The sequence below is a fragment of the Lutjanus erythropterus genome, chromosome 22 (genome assembly GCF_056507025.1).
Source record: "Lutjanus erythropterus isolate fLutEry1 chromosome 22, fLutEry1.hap2, whole genome shotgun sequence".
Taxonomy (NCBI): Eukaryota; Metazoa; Chordata; class Actinopteri; order Lutjaniformes; family Lutjanidae; genus Lutjanus; species Lutjanus erythropterus.
Window position 1 is genome coordinate 27,195,860 of NC_139338.1, and position 23,370 is coordinate 27,219,229.

Consider the following 23,370-nt stretch of genomic DNA (forward strand, 5'->3'; position numbering starts at 1 on the left):
CTAGAGGGCATCAGCTGGCAGAGGTGGAGAGCGAGGTGAAATAAAATCTCAAAATAACTTGCAGCAGGCAGATATGAGGGCAGGCTGACAGATATTCAGGTGGCCTTAAGAGGAAAACCGAGCCGTGAAAATTTTCCAGCTTGTTGTCAGCTCCTGTTCAGTGACATATTTTTCTGCATTATTCATCTGTGATCTCCTGCATAACTCCATACTGTAAGAGGAAACTGGAGTACCTGAAGAAAATCCACAAAGACATATGTCTAACGGTGGACATTCCTGCTCTGCGGTGACACTGAGGACTGTTTTAAACTCGGTCTGGGAAACACGCGGTTGACCAAGAGAAATAACTGAGTTATATGGGTCGAACAGCAGCTCTCTGAAAACTGCTGCGTGGAAAACAAACCTGCGCAGTCACTGTTTACCGCCTGAGTTGAAAGAAAGCCACAACCTACTTCTGTCTGACCACACACCTGAGGACGAAAACCTGCTTACCAAAATAAACGTGTCAACACCACCAATGACGTCATCACCACGAACACAGCGAAATCTGACGAGCAAACAAAGTCTTAAGACCGCAACCAATTATTATTTCTATAATCAATGAAGCTGAAATGAGAAAACCTTTGGGAGAGTTTTGATTGATTCACTGCCTGAGATAAGACAAGATATGATACATTACCACATGATACCATACGATATGATAACATCATGTAATAGCTGGCATTAGCTGCATTAACAGTCAGAACAAACATAACTGTGCCTACATATGCTCTAAATATATTCCCATACATTCTTCCCAGTTTCCCGTTGCTATATTTTCCAATAAACAGGAATTCCTGGCATTCCTGGGAATCCTGCTTCCCAGGATTAAATTCTTGTTGCCACTGAACATAATTACATTTCCCATTAAAAAGTAAAATAATAATAATGATGAATGTAATTTCTACAAGATAGGGTCACCAGTTTAATGGATGCTGGAGCCTTAAAGGGACAGTTCATCCCAAAATCAAAAATACATATTTTTCTCCTGGCCTGTAGTGCTACTGATTTATTTAGATTTTTTTTAAATGTGAGTTGTAGATATCTGCAGTAGAGATTATCAATTTTTTAGATGCAGTTTTTTGGTGCTCTGAGCACCACATGCCAAGTGCCATCTTGTCCATTTATACTGGAGAGAAAGCTCTGATATCTCCAAAACTCTGTAGCACCAAAAAAATCTATATGGATAAATAACACAACGGACCAGAGGAATAATATTTTGATTTTGGGGTGAACTGTCCCTTTAAGGATTGGAAATCATCGCCATCAATTAGTTAAAGGAATGTCCTATCCACATGGACATTTGAAATGGACAAACATATATTCATACTTAAAGGGAGCAGAAATGAGCCTTTACCCAGCATGCACTGCTCCAGGACTGATCCCTTGCCAACCAACCACAAAATGATTTGACAAAATTCACTCCTGTCAAGTGTGCACTTTTAAAGAGACACACAGCAGCTGTCTGCACTGAGCTGTGGCTGCTTGACCTGGTTACTCTTCTGACTTCCAGGAACTACTGCTAACACACACACACACACACACACACACACACACACACACACACACACACACACACACACGAGGAGAATCACCTGAGCTTTTTCTTTTTTTTTTGGTGCATCTGCAGGTACACTTCTTCGTCTTCATCATCTTCTTCTTTTATGACGTCTGCGTTCCGTCTTCAATCTGGGTTGGACAGCGCTTTCTGGAGCCGAGGTGGAAAACCAAATCTGCAAAGTCACCGTTTCCTCGGCTGCATCGCTCGAAGCCGCAACCTAGTTTTATCTGAGTGAGCATCTAAACACCAAAACACCCAAACGACGCCGTTAAAACCGCAGAAGAAGAGACATAATGAGGAGACACAGAAAGAGGAGAGAAGGCAGAGGAGAAAGGAAGCAAGCAAGGAAGGAAGGAAGGAGAAGATTGTTCCTTTTTCCTAGATAGAAGAGAAAGAAGATTAGGAGTAAAATACGAAAATATGAGGTGGAACGAAACAAGGAGAGAAGGAAAGAATGGAGACGAAGAAGATAAGGATGCAAAAAGTTTTCAAAAGCACGCACAGAATCTGAGAAATAAAGGTGCCAAATAGAACCATAAATGGTTCTTGGCTTGTCCTGACAGGGGAACCTTGCTGAAACTTTTCTTATGTTTCTGCACAGGCCTTTCCCACCAACAAGCACCCAATTCTGAATCGTTCTAAGCATTTCCACCAAAAATAAACTGGCTTGGTTCCATCCAGAACCTTTCCACCTGCTAAGGGTGCCAACAAGAACCCATCCAGGGGTCTCTACCAATAACCCTTTTATTTTCCCAGGGTTTTTTTCTAGAACCCAGCAGGAGGGTTCTGCCAAGAACCCTGTTTACATTTGAAGGGTTTTATGTAGAACCCAGCCGGGGGGTTCTTACAAGAGCCCCTTTATACTGCAAAGGTTTTATCTAGAGCACACTCAGGGGGTTCTACCAAGAACCCTTTTATATTCCAAGGTTTTCTCTAGGCTTTTATCTAGAATCTACCTGGTGGGTTCTACTGAGAACCCTTTTATATACAAAGAACCCTTTTTCAAAGACCCCACCCCCAAAGCTTTGCAGTTGAGGCTTTCAGGGAGTCTCGAGTGTAAATCGACGGGACCATTGATCCACGTCACGTACCCTCCTCTCCTTTGTCTCATGTCCCTCTTCATCTCCTTGCAATTGCATTATGGTGTGTTCCATTTCACCTGAAAAGTCGGAATTTCCGAGTTCCCAGTTGGAAATTTCAGCCCTCAGCAAAGCTCTGGAGTGTGTGTCGTTTCCCCAGCTGCGTGAATAGCGTCGCTATGACGATCATCTCTGCCTACGCTGAGGGAATACAGTCTGCAGAGAAGTACAGTCGAGATGAGCTGTTTTACACCAGATTTTTACAAATATTGATATAATACTGTATAAAAATGACTCATTAGTGGTTCTTGTGCAGGTCTGGATGCAGCCCACTAAAAGGTTTCATTTGCTCGCCAAGGCCAAGGCGTGGAAATACCAACATTTAAAAATCTAGCAAAGAGAGTCAGTAGCATTTTGCTTACCACTAAACCGTTATCAGAGTTTTATTTTGAAAGGGGTCAGTGATGTAACGATAATAAACTGTAACTTTTATATTAAACTGTCACTTTATTCACTCAGTGCTGCACATCTGTGGTGTTTACGTTGTTCTTCTTGCACTTTTGCTGCTACTGTCGCTGCAGCCTGATCAATTTCTCATGTGGCCCCCATGAAATATAATTGCCCACCGCTGATCTAAGGTAAGAAAAACGCAACAGGAGATAAACACACTAATGACAACATGCTGCTCCATTTCTGCCACATTCAGCCAATAAAACCCTGTAAATTTTATACACCTGACCTTTAATGGAGAAAAAGAGGAGTAACAGAGGAGAAAGGGCATAAATAGGACAGAAGACATGGGAAGAATGGAGGAGACAAGACACCAAAGGAGACAGGACGAGAGGACAGAAAGGGGACGTGAGATCAGCTTTGACACTCCATGGAAATTTCAGTGAGTCAGTGATAATAGGAAATTTCTGAAACAGGAGAGGAGGAAAACAAAGAAAGAGAAGAGGAGGAGTGCCGGCAGAGGGGTGAGAGGGGTGAGAGGGGTGAGAGAGGGGGGAGGAGGAAGAGACAGAGACAGAGAAGAAGAAGAGGAGGAGGAGGAGGAAGAGGAGGAGGTATAAAGGCAGCAGAGGGGAGTGAACCTGCTACAGTCAAAGATGTTTCTCCTCCTCATCAGGATGTCTGCTCTCGCTCTGCTCATCAGCCTCATCGCTGACGCTGGGACCGTTACCACGGCAACGGCGGAGCGAGGCATCACCTGCCGGCAGGAGATCCGCGTCGAGCTCATCCGAGATCTGTGGAGCCGGACCCTTCAGCTGGTCAGCAAACTGCCGGTAAGATCAATAATAAACACTGTTTGTAAGATTTATGATCAATCAGAGATCAATAATCAGTATTTCAGGTCAATATTAACTGGATATGTGAATAATTCTTATTTATTAATGTATCAATATGCCAGTTTTACTTTTAAAGGCAATAATAACACTTATTGATTAGCCTTCTAATCATTGAAACAGTTTATTATTAGATTATCATCAGTTATAGATCAATAATCACTTTTACTCATTTCTCTGCAAATAAATATATCAGTTGACAGTTTATTTCAAAAATATAAATTACTGATTAGTCTGCCAATCAATAGTTTACTTACTACCTTTAAAACCAATAATAAAACTTGATTAGTCTTCTGATCAATATATCATTTTTCTGTCAGTTTAGCATCCATTAAAGATCAATAATAACTTTTATTGATTTGTCTGCTAATCCATAATTCAAACACAATTAATTAAATATCAGAGATATGAATTACTGATTAGTCTCCCGATCAGTATATTAGTTTACTATCAGTTATCAACAATTAAAGATGAATAATCAATTTTCCTTATTTGTCTAGGGATCCATATCAGTTTACAATCAATTAAATATGGAAAATCAATTACTATTAGATCTACCAATCATTATGCAGGTATACTATCAATTGACTCCTATTGATTTATCAGGTCAACAGTAACTTCTGTTGATTAGCCTAATCAATAAATATTTCAGTATTTTAGTATCACTTTATCACCAATTAAAGATCAATAATCATTTCTAATCTGACAATTGGTATGTTTACTGTCAATTAATAATATGAATTCATCTGGTCAATAATGACTTCTATTGATAAGCTCAATCAAGAAATATTTTGTTTGCTACAAATTAAATATCGGTAGCTTTTATTGATTAACCTGCCAATCAATATATCAATGAACTATCTATGAATTTATTATTAATTAAAGATCAATAGCCACTTCTATTGATTATGATGTCAGTCAGTGTCAAATAATTTTCATCAATAACTCTTACTGGTTTATTCTGATAATTATAATCCCCATTGATCAATCTAATCAATAGACATTTGCCGCAAAATAAATATCAATTACTTTTATTGATTAGTCTATTAACCTAGTAATCAGTTCCAACCAATATTTGATTTTTACAGCCAATTAAAGGCAAATGATAACTTCTGTTTATTACGCTGTCAATCAGTGTTAGTGTTAGTTTATTGTTAATGGAAAATCAATAAATTTCATTGATCCATTTGCTGATGACTGTATCTGTTTACTATCAACTAAATGCCAATAATTACTCGTATTGATCAGTCTGCCAATAAGTGTCACTTCATGTCACTCTTACCAATCAGTGTGCCCATCAGAATATCAGTGTCTGATCAATTAAATCACAAATATCAATACTTATTGATTAGTTTATCAATTAGTATGACAATTACTTAATTAAAGGTCAATAATAGCATTTAGCAATTATTTCAGCAGTCACTACATCAGTATACTATAAACTGATAACAAGCGATGCTCAATCAAACATAATAATTGATTATCATTGCATATTATTGATTAGCGTTGGTTGTTAAGTAAGGATGCTGAGCAAAAAGATCAAGAAATCTTTTTTTGAAAGTTCCTTACCGATCAATATCATCAGATGTCAAGGTAAAATGTGAATCGGTTCACTGATAAGCTAATGAATGCTATTGATGATATGATTAGTTAATGATCAGCGGTGGTTACAGATCAATAACTTTACATGGTTATCAATTAAACGCAGGGATGGACAAAATAATGCAAACACATCACAAAAAAGGACTTTTGGACTTCAGAATAATGGGCCAAATGTCAGTCAATCAGCAATAATCAAATACAGAGTATTAGTTCTTTCAAAATAAAAGACCCTTTTAAGATTAAAGGGTAACTTTAAATAAATTTATCGCTCTGGTCAGAAACATCTCATCATTTCAACTTTGTCAAACAGAGAAAAACCTTTTTGTTACAGAGATAGATCTTATTGTTTTTTCCCAAAGCCACCAAACTCCATTTAAAAAAGCAGTGATTTTATTATTGTATAACAGAGTTCATTCAAACTTGACAGGATCTAAATAAAACTCACCAAAACCATCTTAGTTCATCTGTCCACTGTTTAAACAACCACCAGTGCTAGTTTAGTTGAATTAAAGGTTAATTAACCAAATTATATGTAAAAATATTCTAACTAGATGCTCCTCCCCCCTAACTCTTCTCCCCTGTTGCTTCTCTGACCTCCAGCCTCCCTTGTTGCTCCTCTCCTGATATTTTCACATCTACTTCTGTGAATTTCAGTCAAACAAACAGAGTTGCAGGAGTGGAAAGACAAACCACGACACTTTTGGTGACTTTTATTGTGTTTCTGTCTAGTTTGAATGACGTGTGTTTGACAATGACAAAATTACTGTCTTTTTAAATGGAGTTTGGTGGCTTTGGAACAAGTGAGAAAATTGCTTTTTCTGGTTACAAAAAAAGGTCTGTCTCTGTAACAAAAAGGTTTATCTCTGGTGGGAAATAAATTTAAAACCTGATCGTCTCCATTCATCTCCTTAGACACAGGAACATGAAAATATAAGTCCAAGTTTAAAAACACTAAACGTTTAACACATTTTCTCTGATTTCTTACAGATTTTTGCACAACGTAGTTTCATATCAGCGTTTAAATCATACAAGTGATACTGTGATTTTTTTCATCTGTTGTGATGTTCAGTATCAGACAGGAAGTGAAAGTGTGAAAAGCTGCAGATCAAAGACTGACTGAAAACATATGAAGCACTTTTTAATTCACACTCAATTGCCAAGAAGCAACAGTTACACACTGGGATTTCCATTTGTACTTGTGATGCACTCTGAGCCTATTCTGCATAATAAGTAGTTCCAGTTTTGATTCAGAACATTTTTGATATCTGTGCTTTTACTTTTTTATTGCTTTTAATTTAATTACTTTCAATATTAAATGAATAGTTTGAGTTTTCTGGAGTGTGCCTGTATGCAGACAGATATTGCAATTGCAATTGCAATATGATTTGCGATATTAGAGATTTCATTATTCTTATTTTGATTGAAAGACATGTTAAAATTACTATGGTGTGGTTTATTTTTGCAGAAATCTGTACCAATTTTTTTTTTTTAGGTCTGTCTGCATATCTCTGGCACACAACATTCATTAATTTAAAAGTTTTTTGACACACATTTTCCTTTTAACAAATATTGTGTCCCCTGTGATTTGATGTTTGCAGAAACGATAAGGTCTGTTATATTTGGAATATTTATACCACTTTACCACTTGGCATCAGACAGCCTTTTCCAATGGAAAGTCAACATTATTTAAGCCAAATATCGCTCTCTTCAGATCAACCAAACTCCATTGGCAAAAACGATGATTTTACCTCACGGAACACAGGAGTTGTTGATCTACTGCTGCCTCGATCAGTTTTATTTTGTGTTATTGTGTGACTTTGGTGAATCTGAACTAACTTTTTAAAACACAGATATCACACAGTAACACAATAAAACTAACAGATCAAAGCAGCAGTAGACCAGCAACTTCTGTGATCGTGTGAAGTAAAATTACTGATTTTCATCAATGGAGTTTGGTTGGTTTGGACAGAGTGATTTCTGGCTTATGTATTAGCAGTTTGCCATCAGAAAATGCTCTCTGACAGCAAGGTAGAGTGGTGAAAATATTCTAAATATAATGTAAACTTAATCTGTTCTCCTCCAGCTACTGTATGTAATACACTGACTATGGATAAGTGCCTCATAACCGCACTTAAAAAAGATGAACCATCCCTTTGATGGAGTATTTTTATGCTGTGATGTGATGTTAATACTTTCAGAGAAGGGAAGTTAGTTTTCTCGACCTCTGACTACTAACCAGTACATCTTCTACTAGTAATAAAACAGTTAATAAAGATTAAAACTAAAATTAATTACAAATGTATTAAGTTATGAAACATTTTAAATATAAAACTATATTATGCTCAGTTGTCACTGAGCTGCACAACGTTTTCTCTTTGAGGTACATTACTTTTTTCATTGAGGCATACTTTGTATTTTTTGTGAATTTCATGGATGTTACACTATCTATCTAATTTGAAACTGTAAATGATTTGCAATTTTAAAGAAAAGTTCTGCCATTAACATAAGTTTGATCTTTTTATCTGCAGAAAGACAACAAATTCTCAGGCCAGCTGAGACTGCTGCCAAAGTTTTGCACCAAAAGTGCAAAGGTCAGTAAACCTGTCTGTCAAAATTACCAAAATTACTTCATGACTTTTTGAATGGGATTTGGTGCAGAAGAGCGCAAGTGGAAGTTAATCCTTTGGTGAGGTTTTAGTCATCGCCATATTGAGCCATAACAGTGCCCGCTTGGTTTACCTCAACCACAACCACATGCCAGTCTTTATCATTTGCGGTCAACATGACCGGGTCTAACCTGACACCGAAACACGACGTAACCGCCTCCACACACCACTCCAGGCTGAAATTTGTTAGACTTGATAACAAGCTGTTGAACCAGGTCCTGTAACACGTTACGGGTGGCGTCTTTTTTGGTGTCTCTCAAAAACGTGAAACACAAAAGCACATAAGCTGCGAACATTAGCATGTCCAGCTAACTAATGCTAGCTTACTAGCTGCAGTAACTTTACCTCCAGACAGTCTTGTTAGACACCACTGCATGGGGGATTCGATGTAGCCTCATCCAGAATCACAGTGACGATGCATCTCAGCCGCCTCTTCCACGATGGCGGTCCGGCTGGTCTGGCTGGGTGACCCGTCTCGAGGTCCGCTGCGCTAATCGAGTCCCTGCGATGCTGCTAGTTACCTGGTCATGTGTCAAAGAAAATTAATAATTTGACACAATAAAAAATTTAAAAATGATTTAAAAATGATGTTATTGTTCCAATAAGTCTATAATCAGAACTGTGTCCATGGCAGCGGTCTGTTATATAGAAATAACAGACCTTAGATTGCTGTAATCGACCAATCAGAAGCGAGTATTTAAGAAAGCCATGTAATAAAAAGTTAGGTTCTGAGATTACTAGAAATTACAGCTGTTAGACAGAGAAAGTGTGCATCTTGTTAGCAAACGTAGACATCTCAGTTGCCTAAATTTATTTTATATTTTAATTTAGATTATTATGATTTCTTTTATAATTATAGATTATATATATAGCATGTATTATTATCTGTGATTGCAATAATTTCTCATGAGTTGATTCTTAGTGTTGCTGGGAAGCTGAATTTACAAAACAAAAAGTAACACAACTACTGAATTAAAAACAGGCCTGTGTAAACACACACACGATTGGCTGGTTGGAGCTGCGGGAGGTGATTGAGGTCTACCAGAGGAGCGTGTTCAGCAACGAGGTCGTCCAGAAGCTCCTCCCCCTCCACTACAACGACCTGCTGCACCGACTGGAGTACACACTGAAACACTGCGTGAGTTACACAACTGTCGAACAGACTCTATTAACACACACGAACACGGCGACATAAACACACTGACTAATCTGCTTTTGTTTGACGTTGTGTTCAGGTTTCCACTAAACCGTCGAAGATGTCCAAGAAGATCAAGAAAATGGAGAAAAAAATTAAAAGGGTAAATGTTCATAGATTGTATGACCTCTGCAACCTGAAGGGGTGTACATAAGACTGTCAGAACCATGCCACGAACATGAATGAGTCTCTATGAATGTTAATAACTGTTGTCATTAAGTGTCATTTGGTTAATTATGTCACTTTAAAACAAAGCTGACATTGTTTGAGATGTCTTTGTTATGACAACTTGTTGTTAACTAAGACACTATTACTCAACACTTGTTCAAACATAGAGTGTTTTATAAATGAAGGGTTGCCAAACTTTTCCACTCAGGAGCTCCTCGATAGCATTAGTTTGTGGTGCGGGTCGACCCGCAATCCGCCCGCGGGTCACAGAGCTGTTCTTGCGTGCAGTGGTAAATCTTGCACAGGAGTTCTTTGCAGCTGAGCTTTTCTCAGTTTGTCTTTTCAAAATCCACACGTCTTTAAATTACAAATTTAATAATTCTTGGAATATTTTTACCCTCTGCTGCTCACCATGTCTGTTTTTACCAACACGGCAATAAAATGTTATAATTGATTCATCTATCAATTTTCATTTTTATTTATATTATATTATATAATGTAATATGTCACATTATACTTTATATTAACATGATATTATGCTGCTTGTCTGCAGAGGAGAGATGAAGGAGCGCTGAAGGCCGTCACAGAGTTCAGTTTCGTCCTCGGGTGGATTGATGAGTTGGCACAGCACCAGATCCCATAGACCATCATCGTCGTCATCATCATCATCATCAGCATCAACATTAACAAATTATTATATTCAGTATTATCATCATCACCTCTACTAGCACCATCATCATCATCATCATCATCATCATCATCATTACTGTGCATTATTTTCTGCTTTCTTCTCTCTTTTGCAGGACCAACATTTATTTATCATTTATTATTTAGTTAATTTCTCTGAAGGAAAATCAGCAGCTCCATTTTTTTTATTTTCTTCTGGGAGCCTCGACTGAGCTCTCTTTGGTATTTAAACAATGTTTCTGTCTCAGAGCTTCTTATTGATTAAGTATTTTTAATGTTTTGAACTTGTATCGATGTAGCTTTATTTAAAAAATAAGTTATTTGTCACAAAATATTTATTGTATTTGAGTATTCACTTAAAATTCCAGAGTGTTAAAAAGCACTTTAATATATTGACCTTAAAAACTTATGAAGGAAAATATTTTTATATGAGTTATTGTAGTTATATTTATATAAATTTGTCAATGAGATTCACAGTGAAATAAAGAGTTTTTTTTAAAATCATATCAGCGTTGAATGATGATATATGTTTAACTGTGAATTTAGAGTGTTGTCTCCCCCTGCTGGTCACAGTTTGTTACTACGACACCTACAGAATGTGAGGGGTTTATTTCTTCACGTCTTAACATGTTCGGGGTTAGAAAGAAAGGCAAGGCAAGGAAAAGAAGGGGAATGGAGAGGAAAGGAAAGAAGAAAAAGGAAAGGAAAGGACAGCAGCAGAAATAAAAGGAAGGGAAAGCAAAGGAAAGGAAAAGAAAGGAAAGGAAATGATCAGAAAAGATCAGAAAGGAAAGGACGGGAAAAGAAAGGAAAGGCAAAGAGCAGAAAAGGAGGGAATGTAGGATGAAGGAAAAGAAATAAATGATTAGAAAAAAATATCGGAAAAGTAAGGAAAAGAAAAGGAAAGGAAAGGAAACAATAAAAGGAACATAGGAAAAGAAAGGAAAGAAAATGAAGATGGGAAAGGAAAAGGAAAAAATGATCAGAGAAGGAAATGACTGGAAAAGGAAGGAAAGGGAAGGAAAGACAGGAAAAGAAGGGAGTGGAAAGGAAAGGAAAGGACAGGAGAGAAAAAGGACAGGAAATGAGTGAAAGGATGAAGGAAAAGAAAGAAAGAAAGGAAAGGGAGAGGGAAAGGATGAGAGGAAACAGGACAGAAATGGAGTAGAGAAAACTAAAGAATTAAAGAAAGGATGACGAGTGGAAAGGAAAAGATATTTCAGAAAAGTAGAGGAGATGAAATAGCAGGTGATGTAAACTGGAGGAAAGTAAAAAAGAAAACTACAGGTGACACAAGGAAACAAGGCGACCAGGGAAGTTAAGAGGGGGAGTGAAGGGGAGGAAGCGAGGGTTTTGGAGTTTCTGGTCAGACTTTGGTTTGAGTTTGTGGAAGGATTAAAGGAACAGTTTGACCTAAAGGAAAACTGAGTCAGTCTGATCCGTTCCCTTACCTGTCAGCGGAAACTGTCGCTAAGTCGTCAGGACGACAGCTGATACTCACAGCGAGATCATCTCCGCCCCCATGGCTCCGCCCCCACGCGCTGACACAACACTGAACTGAACGTATCATCATCAGTATCTCAGCGCTGAGTCAGCTCCACTACAGCGGAGAAAATCAGGACCAACAAAAAGCAACATAAACAACAAACACGATCACCTTTTCAGCCTTTTTATTTTCACTTTGCTCTGCACTTCCTGTCTGCTTCAGTCTCAGGGTTTCTGTGTTCTGTATGTCATTAGAAATCAAGGAAACCTGCTAAAACTCACTTCTCTGACGACACCACTGCAGCTGCAGCGTCCCGCTTTGAAATTCCCATTCTGGGGCCTTACCTGCACATCGCTGCCGACAAACCAAGTCGACTTGAACGGCATCATTTCCACCATGTTTTTAGCCTGAATCTTCATAGTAGATCCTTAACTTGGAGCCACGTTCACGTGTGCATACAACATCTGAACCGGGCGTGTGTGGTGTGACCGTGTGCACACGCAAGATTTATCCGCTACTGTCCAGTTTTTTGTTTTGACTGGTTGGAAACTAATTTTTGACACATGACCTATCACCCACGTGGGGCAGGCGTGAACAGAAAGAATATATTTATTCCTACAGGTGATTAAATCGTTATTATTTTCCTACTGATGATCAATGGTTTACACCGAACCTCTCAGCCTCATTGAAAAGTCCTTCCAGTCAGGACAGATTACATCCGTCTCTTCTGACTGACGTGTTTCACGCGATCGGGCTGTTATTCGGATTATTTGCGGAATATTGGGGTCCGTGTTAACAAAACCGCTGAAGCTGATGAGATGTGTGCTTCAGGCCGGTGGGAAATTCAACCATCCACCACACAGGAGAGGATGTGGTGTGTGTGTCTATAATGACAGTTGGCGCAAAGGAAATAAAAAACTGACTAGTTTAGTTTTCTAGGAAACACACACACACACACACACACACACACACACACACAGAAAGGTTTGTTGTAAATGTATTAGACAACCAGTTAATTCCAGTTAATTAACACTTACCTAGAAAGCTGACAGCCAACGTGTGTGTGTGTGTGTGTGTGTGTGTGTGTGTGTGTGTGTGTGTGTGTGTCAGACTGACTGGAATTTTTCTTCTGGTGTCATCTGCTACCGCAGCATTTTGTCATGAAATCATTTGATGCATCTTCATTGCAGGATTTTTTAATTTATGCATTAAATACGCATTTTGTTTTTATTTTTTTTCCACAACATTAAAGTCAATATCAACATATTAACAGCTTGTGTGCTTTAAGGGTTTAGCAAACAGTTTGTTAATGTGTTTCCTTGCTAATAAAAACTTATTAATTATTATGAATGCTCAAATTAATTATTTGCAGTAAGTAGTGAAAACCTCTGTTTAGGTTCCTATGAACTTAAAAGTGTTGAGTGCAGTATAAGTTTCTTTCTTTTGTGTTTATTAAACTCATAATGTTCAATGAATGAGGGGAAAGGGTCTCTGAAACACACAAAAATCTATTTTATTCATTACTATGTTGAGTTTAAAATGAAATAACGTGTTTTTATACTGAAAGTTTATAAAAATAGTTCATGTAACACTCACAAATATTTAAGGTCTGATAACCTCAGACTTTCGAACAGAATCCCCAGGATCTCTGTTTTCTTTCTGTTGCCTCTGGTGGTCGTCGTAGTGACATTGCAGCAGGTGCTTCACCCTCTGTCGCCTTGCAGGGATCTGCGTTCTGCATTCGACTGAGTGGCGCCCCTTTGGTTTCAACCTAACTTCTTGGTACGCTGGAAAAGATGTGTCACATGAGATCGTGGAAATTTGTTACCCGAAACAGAAACGGAGCAGAGACTCTCAGTTTGCAGGTTCTTGGTGTTGTTCCTGTCGTTGCCATGGTCACTCAGTAACAACGGTGAGCTGAGAGAATTCAAGAATTGCAAGAATTTTTTGTTTCAGCATGTTTAAAAGGTGCTTTATGCAGCTGTATTACATAAAAATATTATTATTAAGAAAAGATAAACTTAATGTTGGGGCAGCTGTACTGTATGTTGCACAGGATAACTGGAGAAATCAAGGAAAACTATATGTATATATGAAATATAAGGACATACAGAGACAGTGGCAGACGTATAGAAAAAGATTCAGCATAAGATATGATATGAATGTAAAAAATAAAAATATGAATGAAGAATGTGTATGATAATATTATACTGGGTTTCATTTGAATTAAAGGCTAAATTAAGTTTATCGGGGAATCCCTGGACGCATTTCTGCCCGCAGCAATGATTCAGGTTTTCGTTGTACGCCTTGTGGTGGCGTTTCCACCAGCAGCAATGATGCAGCGTCGTTTCTTCTTCTTCAGTGGTGACATTTGAGCAGACTTTCAGGAGTGATACTTTTACCTCCAGTGTTCATATTTCCATCTGCAGGGCGGCATCTCTACCCACAGCGATGAGCGCAGTTCTTCCGGCTGCGGCGGTGATTCTGAGTCTGCCACATTTCTACAGTAGACGGCCAAAAGTATGTGGACGCAGGCTTTCCAGCAGAACCTGCTGCAGGGATCTGATCCCTCGCAGAGGTGGCAGAAGAATCCGCCGGACTGAGTACTGACTCAACTCCTTTACTGCAGTAAAAGTGAAACAGTTCCGGCTCTGAAATGAACTCAAAGTATAAAAGTAAAAAGTCGTCCTGAGGAACATTTCTAACTCTTTCTGTGTGAAACAAACTGAACCTCACCTTTCCTCCTCGGTGTGTCTCCCTCTCTTGTCTGTTTCATCCTGTTAGGTCTTTTCGTCTTGTCACGCCTTTTGTCTATTTTGTTTAGTCTTTTCCATCTTGTCATGTCTTGTTACGACGTTTTCATCTTGTTAACTCTTTTACATTGTTTTTTGTCCTGTTATGTCTTTTTCATCTTGTTATGTCTTCTTACGTCATTTATGTTATCCTGTTTTCACGTTGTTTTCATCTTGTTGCGTCTTTTAATGTCTTTTTCATTTTGTTACATTGTTTCGTCTTTTCTTCATCTCATTACCTCAGAATCAGTGTTTTAGTGTTTTTATCATGTATCACCTGTGTCGCCTTTACATCAGAATCTGGGCCAACAATGACAAAAAAAACCAAAAAACATTGTTTTGAAGATATTCTCTGCTAATTTTAATGGCATATCAGAGTTGACCCTTCCCTGCAGAATGATATGAACCTGTTGATGAAATGCTCTCTGGCTTTTGACACAGGGGAACATGGAAGTTTCTGGGCGACTCGCTGTACAAAAACAACATCACTTTAAAATTCTGTTCACTGATTTGCGTGAAACTGGATCATATTTTATGGAGAAAAGATCTCTGATGTCCTCCAGCTGCTCAGCTTAAACTCTCTTGTTAGTTAGTTAGCTTCCTGATGGACAGGTGGCGTTAGCTTACTTATCGCTGAAGTAGCTAATCGTGACTGTTAGCTACTTACCATTAGTGGGCAACAGAGCCGGGGGCAGAAGGGACACTCTGGTATTTCACAAGAAAAAAGTGAAAAGCAGCGTCTAAACAGAAGAAACAAAAAGAAAAAGATGGAAGAAAACATGATGTTTTGTGTCTTCAAACGTCTGAAGTGTAGTGGAATCAGTTACATCGATTAGTTCCATCAAAAAAGGTTAAAAAAAAAGGCCAACAACTCAAAATCTGCCTGATGTACTCATAATAAACAGAGCTGTAGGCAGGGACTGCCGTCCACACGTCTTCAGAGTGAAAGTTAATTGCAGCATCATTGACCTTTTTACAACATCCTCAGGTTGGGCTGCGTCTTTCCCCTCTTACTACACTCGTCGTATCGAGATGACTGTCGTAATAACTTCTGAAAGTACACTTGACATTAGTGCCAGACCTTTCTGTGAAGGTGGAACATGTTGAGGTCAGTCTCTGAAGGTCTCTGCAGCTTAAAACAACACAACAGTTTACATGCATTTAAAAAAACAGCAGCTTGTGGACTGAGGAAAACAAGCTGCAACATTTAAATGGTGCATGTTAAAGGGATAGTTTGGAGTTTTTGAACTGGGGTTGTATGAGGTACTGCTGTGGACAGGGTCAGTGGCTTGATTCTAGATAAAACCCTTGGCATATAGAAAAGGTTCTCAGTAGAACCCCCAGTTTGGTTCTTGATAAAAACCCTGTGTTCTAGCACCCTTAGGAAAGAGAGAGAGGTTCTGTATAGAACCTCCAGAGAGACTTCTAGGTGAACCATTGCAACATACAAGGGTTCTCTGGAGAACCTTTCGCAGGGGCTTGTAAGTGAAACTCGGCACAGATGGTTCTAGGTATAACACTTTATGTTGTGTTCTAGTTGCAGGGGTTCCAGGTGAAATTTTTATTAAAAGTTGTAACAAGAACCAAAAACAGTTCTCCTATGGGGAAGAAAAACACACATGGTTCTAGTTAGCACCTTTGTTTCTAAGGGTCTATATGATGTGATATGATATGATGCTGTGGAAATAAAACTTTGAAAATTTTAACTTTTTTAATCGATTGATTGATTGTTAATTTTACCAATGATCGATTAGGAAAAGACGTTACAATTTGCAGATAAAACGGATAAAAGCAGCAAATATTCACAACTGAATATTGCTTGAAAATTACACAATCAGTTGATTATCAGAATAGTTGCTGTTTATTTTTCAGCAGATTATTGATTAAGACACTAATTTGAAAATGTAATGAAGATTAAAGCTGAAAGCGTGTTAATGTAAGGTGATTTCACGCTCTTTAAGGCCTTTTTCATCGTCAAAGTGCCTGCAGACGCCCTCTACGTGCAATCATTTACATGCATAAAACCTTGCATACAGAATGCAGACAGGACTGTATAGTTTCATAAAGCTTACATGAGGTTTTATGCACTCTTAGAACCACACACACACACACATTTCAGTGATGTTACTGGCACAACTGGTTAACCTTGTGCTTCCTTGGCGTGCACTGCTACACACACAGGTTTCTACAAAAATTTCAATGAACTGGTCTCCCTCCAGTTAAACCACTTTGACCAGGGAGCCTCCTCGCCCTGTGTGTGTGTGTGTGTTCAGAGGATGGAAGTTAATGGAAACCTGACCAGGGAGACTCCTGTGTGTGTAAGTTTAGCAGCAGCAAGATGAGTTTTAGAGGAAAACTGTTGTCAATGCTGCTGTTTCTGGTGTCGCTGCTGAAAGCCCACAGACCACAGAGCAGCACACACAGACACACACACATACACACACAGACACACACACACACTCAAAATGAGCTATATATACAGACCCACAGGTCAACAGATAGCATCAGTGATTAGACAATACATCTTCGCACTCTTAACGTGCTCAGCCTTCCTCTGAGAAGAAACTTTTTCGCTGTACAATCTAAATCAGTTTGTGTCAAAGTGGTCCAACATGTCTTCGTGCTGGGGTTCAGTGTGTCTACTGGTTGTACTGGGAGTTGTGTTTACATCCGGGAGTCCTTGCCACTTTGTTACGGAGAACCTGACGGAGACCCACGACATCATCGCAGATGCCCTGGTGAGTTTACCCACGGCGTCCCGCAGGGCTCAATCATAGATCTGCTATAGTTTTCCGGGTATTTAATGGGTTAAACTGCTAAATGTACGGTTTATTTCAGAATCCTGCCTTTAAAGATTACAGACGTTTAAATTTCAGTTCATAATAAGGAGTTTGTGCACAAATTAAGAGGTGATTAATGTATTTTAAGATGCTTTAAAGAGGCGTTATGAGCTGCAAGGCCTCAAAGACCCTCTACAAATGACAGTTTCACATTGGATTAAAATCACAGACATCCTCTGCAGTGATGCCTGCTTTCACTTTCACATGCTTTTAATTATAGATGACTATTTGAATGTCAGTTACATAATTTGCTGAGTGATAATGAAGTGCAGAATTGACAAAGTGCACTTATTACTAATAATGATTAATAAATCTAGATGATAGCAGATCACCACATCATAACTTCATACACGTTTTATCTAATGATTACAAGAAGACGGTTCTGGCTTTATTTGCATTTGCATGATTTTTTTTTAAATGAAATACGGTAAGTATCCCTGATCTTGAGAGAGATCTTAAATGTCTTCTCTTCTGTTTTGTTCAACTAACAATCCAAAAAAATACTTAAAATATAACTTGTGTATAACTTTATTGCTCTTTATTCACCATGGCGTCTCCAGCCTGTAAAAACTCTAGCTCTGTTGCACAATTAAAACTAATCTAAGTTTAGTAAATACAGGTTTTGTGATTTAATCCAAAATTAAAGAAAGTTTAATCAATATAGAGACGTTTCCTTATCCAAATTTAGGAAATATGTGAATAAAAACTAAATTTCAAGTGCTGTAACGACCTAGCAAGAACAAAAATGCTTTGTGAGTTAATGAAACATTATTTGTTTGCTAGCTAGCTAAAAATTAAAAACAAAAAGGTATATTGTTTACAAACTTGCTAAAAGATCAACAAAATGCTACATTGTTTGCTAACGAGCTAAAAATTAATAACTAAATGTGTTACATTGTTTTGGTAGCTAGCTAAAAAATAAAATATGTTACATTGTTTGCTGGCTAGGTAAAAAGTACAATTAAATGTAAACGTGTTTATTTTTTATTTATTCATTCATTCATTTTTGCCAGACAGCTACAAAGTTAGTTAGTCTAGTTAGACCATGATTTAATCAGGTTTAAAAATGAATCTTTCTTGTTGTTATTTTACTTCTGCGTTTCATCTTTTTCTACCACTTTGAACTCTAAGACGTGTTTGGTAGAAGCATCACCGTTTTACGGACGCACAAAAGAAGAAATTAAAAAGTAAACGTCCACTTCAGTGGCACATATTCAGTAATGCAAAGTGCAAAGTACGGTTTTCATCTCTGTATTTAACCCGACCCTCTGTGGAGCCGCCAGCTGCTGTTTTCTTGTTATGTTGTTAATATTTTTTCTCACAGTGGCGGGTCTCGTGGCTTGTGGCAGTGGATTATTTTATTGATTGCAGTGCTGCGATCTGCCTTGTTCTGTCTGTTCCTGACACTCGTTTTCTAGGAAATTCCTAGAGAAACTTCACTGGTAGTAGCTGGAATCTCATCCTGTTGGCATAAATAAAAACCTCTTCACAGCTTTAAAACCTGGCAGACTGGAAGTGATACTTGAAAGTGAAAATGCAAAAAATTTGAATGAAATGAATGAAATCTGAATACAGTGATCTGAACTGCAGTACAAGTATTGAAATGTGTTTCTGTGTGTGTTTTAGGGGCTGAAGGAGCCAGAGGTCGGTAAGAACGGTCTCTTCAGTTCTGTCGTCAGGAGCATCAGCTCACACCAGGTAAGCAGGAATCTCAGAAAAAACACGAACTTCCAAAATTGGAGTATCGACCCAATAATAGATGATGTAATATCGGGTCGGTGCAGAGACTCACATACTCGCAGATCCAGTGTTTTAGGCCGTTTCAGAGGCCTTCTGCTGCTGTACTGGTGTCAGAACAGCACTTTTTGCAGCGATGGGATGTAAAGCGAGAACAATGCCTGGTTAGGGTAAATAAATTAATCTTAATAAAGCAACAAAGAAAACTTAGTGAAGGTTTAGCGATGACATAGTTTAACGCAATAAAAGGTGGGGATTTATAAAATGTACCAGAATCAAGGCTAAAGACTTGAGCACATTCTGTTACATAATGTCTGATAAATTATATATAATGTTGTTTTTATGATTATTATACCCGAAACCCAACGCTCTGTTCCCTGCGTACTGACTCACAGGCATTCTCTCCTCTCCTCCACAGTGGAAAGAACAAGTGGAGCTGATGAACGCCACTCTGGACATCTACATGCGCGTCTTCTCCAGCATCCTGCAGCACCACCACAACCAGAACCACGACGAGACCCTCCTGGACCAGGTGACACCGGACAATGAAAGGCCTCAGGTGGAGAGGGCTCTGATGGACCTCCAGCGCAAGATGGAGACGGTGAGGAGCAAGCTGAGAAACCCGAAACACGATGGGGAGGAGGTGATGGCCATGCTGAACAAAATAAAGGTAGGTGACACCTGTCTGTTTGTCAGGACAAAAAACAAGAAAATAAGTCAAGTGAGAGCTGTCGAGACAGACCTCGAGTTCAGGCTCCGCCCTCTTTCAGTCAGAGTATCTAGGAACTTTTGACTGATGACAACGATGGTTTTGTTTCAGTTGCTTCTTCTAAAGAAATGGAAGTTTTGTTTCTTTTGTGTAGGTGTAGTGACACAGCTCAGCAGTTCAGTTTCAGTCGTGGAAAAAGTATTCATATAATAACAATGATGATAAAAATCAACACAACGCCAAAACAGTGAGGCCAAACGGATCCATAAAGTATATCTGCTTCAAAATGAAATGACAGCATTTTGCTTGGCTTTTATTATTAATCTTACAGCTGCAAACAAGACGCAGCACTGACATCTGGGACATGTAGTTTACAGACACCATTCTTCTGTAACGCAGCGTTGAAGTGTATTGCAAAAATTCTATTCTTTTACATTAGGTTGCGGGCTGGAGTTGTTCCATGTTGACTTCGTATGATACATGGGAACAACCAAAAGCTCTACTTTGACTGGCGGTCAATGCAAATCTCGAGGTCTTTGCAAGTTTCAACACATAAAATAAGAAAAACGCACCGCTTTTCAGCCATTAGGAGCCCAAATCCTTTGGCCAGTCAGGTGAACAATCATGCTGCGTCTTTGCTGATCAAAAGCTGGCGTCATTAAATAGAAAAAAGTACAGAAATAGGGGCTGGTGAGTGTCTGCCTCCATCAAAATAGAAAGACGACTGATATATTTCTGACATCCGTCACTTTTTAAATTTTGCTGTTTTAGAACTCTGTCACTTCTGGCCGGCTATGGCTGCTCTCATCCGAGCCTCTAAGAGGAGCAACAGTTCAGCTTATAATGAGTTTGAAAGATGGTGTCTTTTTTGTACTCTTTCAAAAAATCTAGAACACCAAAGCAAACATGTGAGGAATGGATTAAACTTTGTATTTATCTGCTCTAATGTAGGCTGCAAACATTAGCATGTCTGGCTAACTAGCTAACTAAGATTATCTGCAACTAAACTTGTGTCAGATACCCCTGCGTTTGACAAACTCACGGTTAATTCCAAGGAGATAAATTGGAATTTGTTAAGTGGGGAGTTCGAGGAGAAGGATGCATCTTTCTTGGTTAGCATAGCATAGCATAGCTTTCTTCCTGCATCGATCGTGGTCCAGATTGTCTGGCTCAGTGTCTGCCTCAGGGTGTGTTGCACTTAATCTGGTCTCTGTGCTTCTTTTTGCCGTGTCAATGGGTGTATTTCCACCGCCTATCATATACATGCACGTCTCATGCTAGCTTTAGCCACCATGTTTTAGCATTAATGTCATTATCAAACCCTTTTGCAGGGTTCTTGCTTAAAAATGTGTCAGATGGAAACATTAAAAAGTCAATTGGAAACTTTTCATCTGACAGAATGAGTTCAAGCATTAGCTTTAGCTCGTATTAGCTAGCTACAACATCTGCCGTCGTCAGCAGGAAATGAGAAACTGCTTTTGTTTCCTTCTTTGTGGAATCGAAGGCCTCGTGTTTAAATCTGCCAGCGTTATCACTGTAAACTTCATGTGTGGTGCAAGAAAGAAAAGTTTGACCGACGTAGCAACAGTAACTAAGGAGGGCGGAGCTTAGCAAAGGGGCTTTGACAGAAACTGCACTGGATTTGAACTCTTTCTTGCTCTCCCTGCAGGTGGACGACGTCGTGGATCAGAAAACCGCTCTGGCTGAGTACAAAGAGGTCTACCAGGCGGCGTCTGTGATCATCTCCCCCAGATGTGGACGCAGCCACTCCACCTCTGCCAAACGACGCCGCTGAAGAAACATCACTAATCATCACTCATCAGCATAATCGAATACGTTTTTTTTCATGTGTTTATCTTCATAGCTTTCATTTCTCATATTTTGTGTTTTTATTTATAACTGAGTTAAGTTGTGTGAGGTTTCCATGACAACATCTTCCATGTTCAGACACACTTTTACAGATTCACATATTTATTTTGTTATTTAAGGGGTTAATTTAAGCCATTTCTCAATCCAGTCACTTAACCGAGTTATATTTATTATTTTTGTGTTAATTTAATGTATTTTATTTATCATTAATTTAACTTAATTTATTTTTCTTTTGTTTGTTTCTTATTCATTTGAATAAATGAAGAAATCAGCATAAATTAAAAGGTGTAATTTTCCCTTTTTTCCCTATATAATTGTTTTTTATTTTGATCAGTTTCCAAACAGAAGATCACAGTAACCACCATCAGCTTTCACTGGTAAACAGTATTTCCAGAAAGCTGCTGTTTATTGCAGTTTCTCACGTTTTCACACCATTTAATCCGTGGGTTTCACAAAAGGCTGTTGTTTAGTGGTTTCGATTGTCATTTGATGACAGCTGTGAAAATGATAATGATCTCTTTGATCTTCTACAGAAGATAGAAAAGCCCTAAGTGTTTTATAAATTGCAAAAAGTGTCTCACAAGGCTCCGTCCTGCATGGAGACTCTTCTGTTTACACTTTACACAGACAATATAGCTTCATCTTTAAATTGGTGTAATATTGTCTTCATGTAGATGATACAGTTTTGTCCTGTAAAGATGGACAGAGGTGGGAAGTAACAAAATAGAAATTAATTTCCTACATTTAAACACAAACATCTGTACTTTCTACTCCTTACATTACTTACAAAACAGTCTCATTACATTAGTTTTATTACGTTTGAGGGGAACTATTGATTACTTTTATTTTTGCACCATTGCGTGTCTTCCTGACATCAAGACTGATTCCAACTTAAATGGTTGGAACAATAACACAGAAAAGTTTGCAAAGGTACATCAGTACATTTCACAGACAAGAGATGTAACAAGACAAAAAAAGATGTAAGAAGACAAAAACAAACGTAAAAGATGTAAAAAGACTTAAGAGATGTAACAAGACATAAAAGACACAACAAAACGTAAAGGACGTATCGAGACAGGAGACAAAATAATAAGACAGAAAAGACATGATGAAGATATAAAAGATTTAAGACAAAAAAGATGTAACAAGATGGAAAATGACTGGAGACAAAACTACTTTGAGCTGTTTTTTTCTACTTTTACCAAAGTTTTATCTGTACTTCTGCTCGAGTAAAGAATGTGTGTACTTTTGAAAGCTCTGCACACACAGAATGAGTCTTTTGCATATTGCAAAAGGTGTCACACAGTGTTCAGCCCTGAGGCCTTTTCTGTTTCTGTTAATAGAGCTGCATCTGTAACGGGGTGTAAAATTCATCTTTATGCAGATGATAGAGTTTTATAATGTCCTGCAGATGATGCACACTGTGCTGGTAAATCTCTTCAGCACTGCTTCTCTAATTTACAAGTTGTATCCAAGAACCATAAACGAGATCTTAATGCAGACAAAACTGAATGCTTGTTGTTCATCAGTTCCAGAAATATTAACTACGAAAACCTCATCATCGATGCAAAGAATGGAACGAATATTGAAAAAAGTC

At 38.4% G+C, this 23,370-nt stretch overlaps 2 protein-coding genes across 2 annotated transcripts; both read left to right on the top strand.

The window, feature by feature from the left end:
- Window positions 1–3,785: 3,785 nt before the first annotated feature.
- Window positions 3,786–10,599, top strand: il26 (interleukin 26). Its single transcript, XM_084711016.1, has 5 exons — window positions 3,786–3,962; window positions 8,153–8,215; window positions 9,273–9,428; window positions 9,526–9,588; window positions 10,207–10,599. Exons 1-5 carry the CDS (start codon window positions 3,786–3,788, stop codon window positions 10,294–10,296), a joined length of 549 nt encoding a protein of 182 aa, XP_084567142.1. The 3' UTR covers window positions 10,297–10,599.
- Window positions 10,600–17,141: 6,542 nt separating this feature from the next.
- Window positions 17,142–21,928, top strand: LOC146307042 (uncharacterized). The gene is made up of 4 exons (XM_084711017.1): window positions 17,142–17,356; window positions 19,085–19,156; window positions 19,614–19,865; window positions 21,574–21,928. Exons 1-4 carry the CDS (start codon window positions 17,231–17,233, stop codon window positions 21,697–21,699), a joined length of 576 nt encoding a protein of 191 aa, XP_084567143.1. The 5' UTR covers window positions 17,142–17,230; the 3' UTR covers window positions 21,700–21,928.
- Window positions 21,929–23,370: the final 1,442 nt, after the last annotated feature.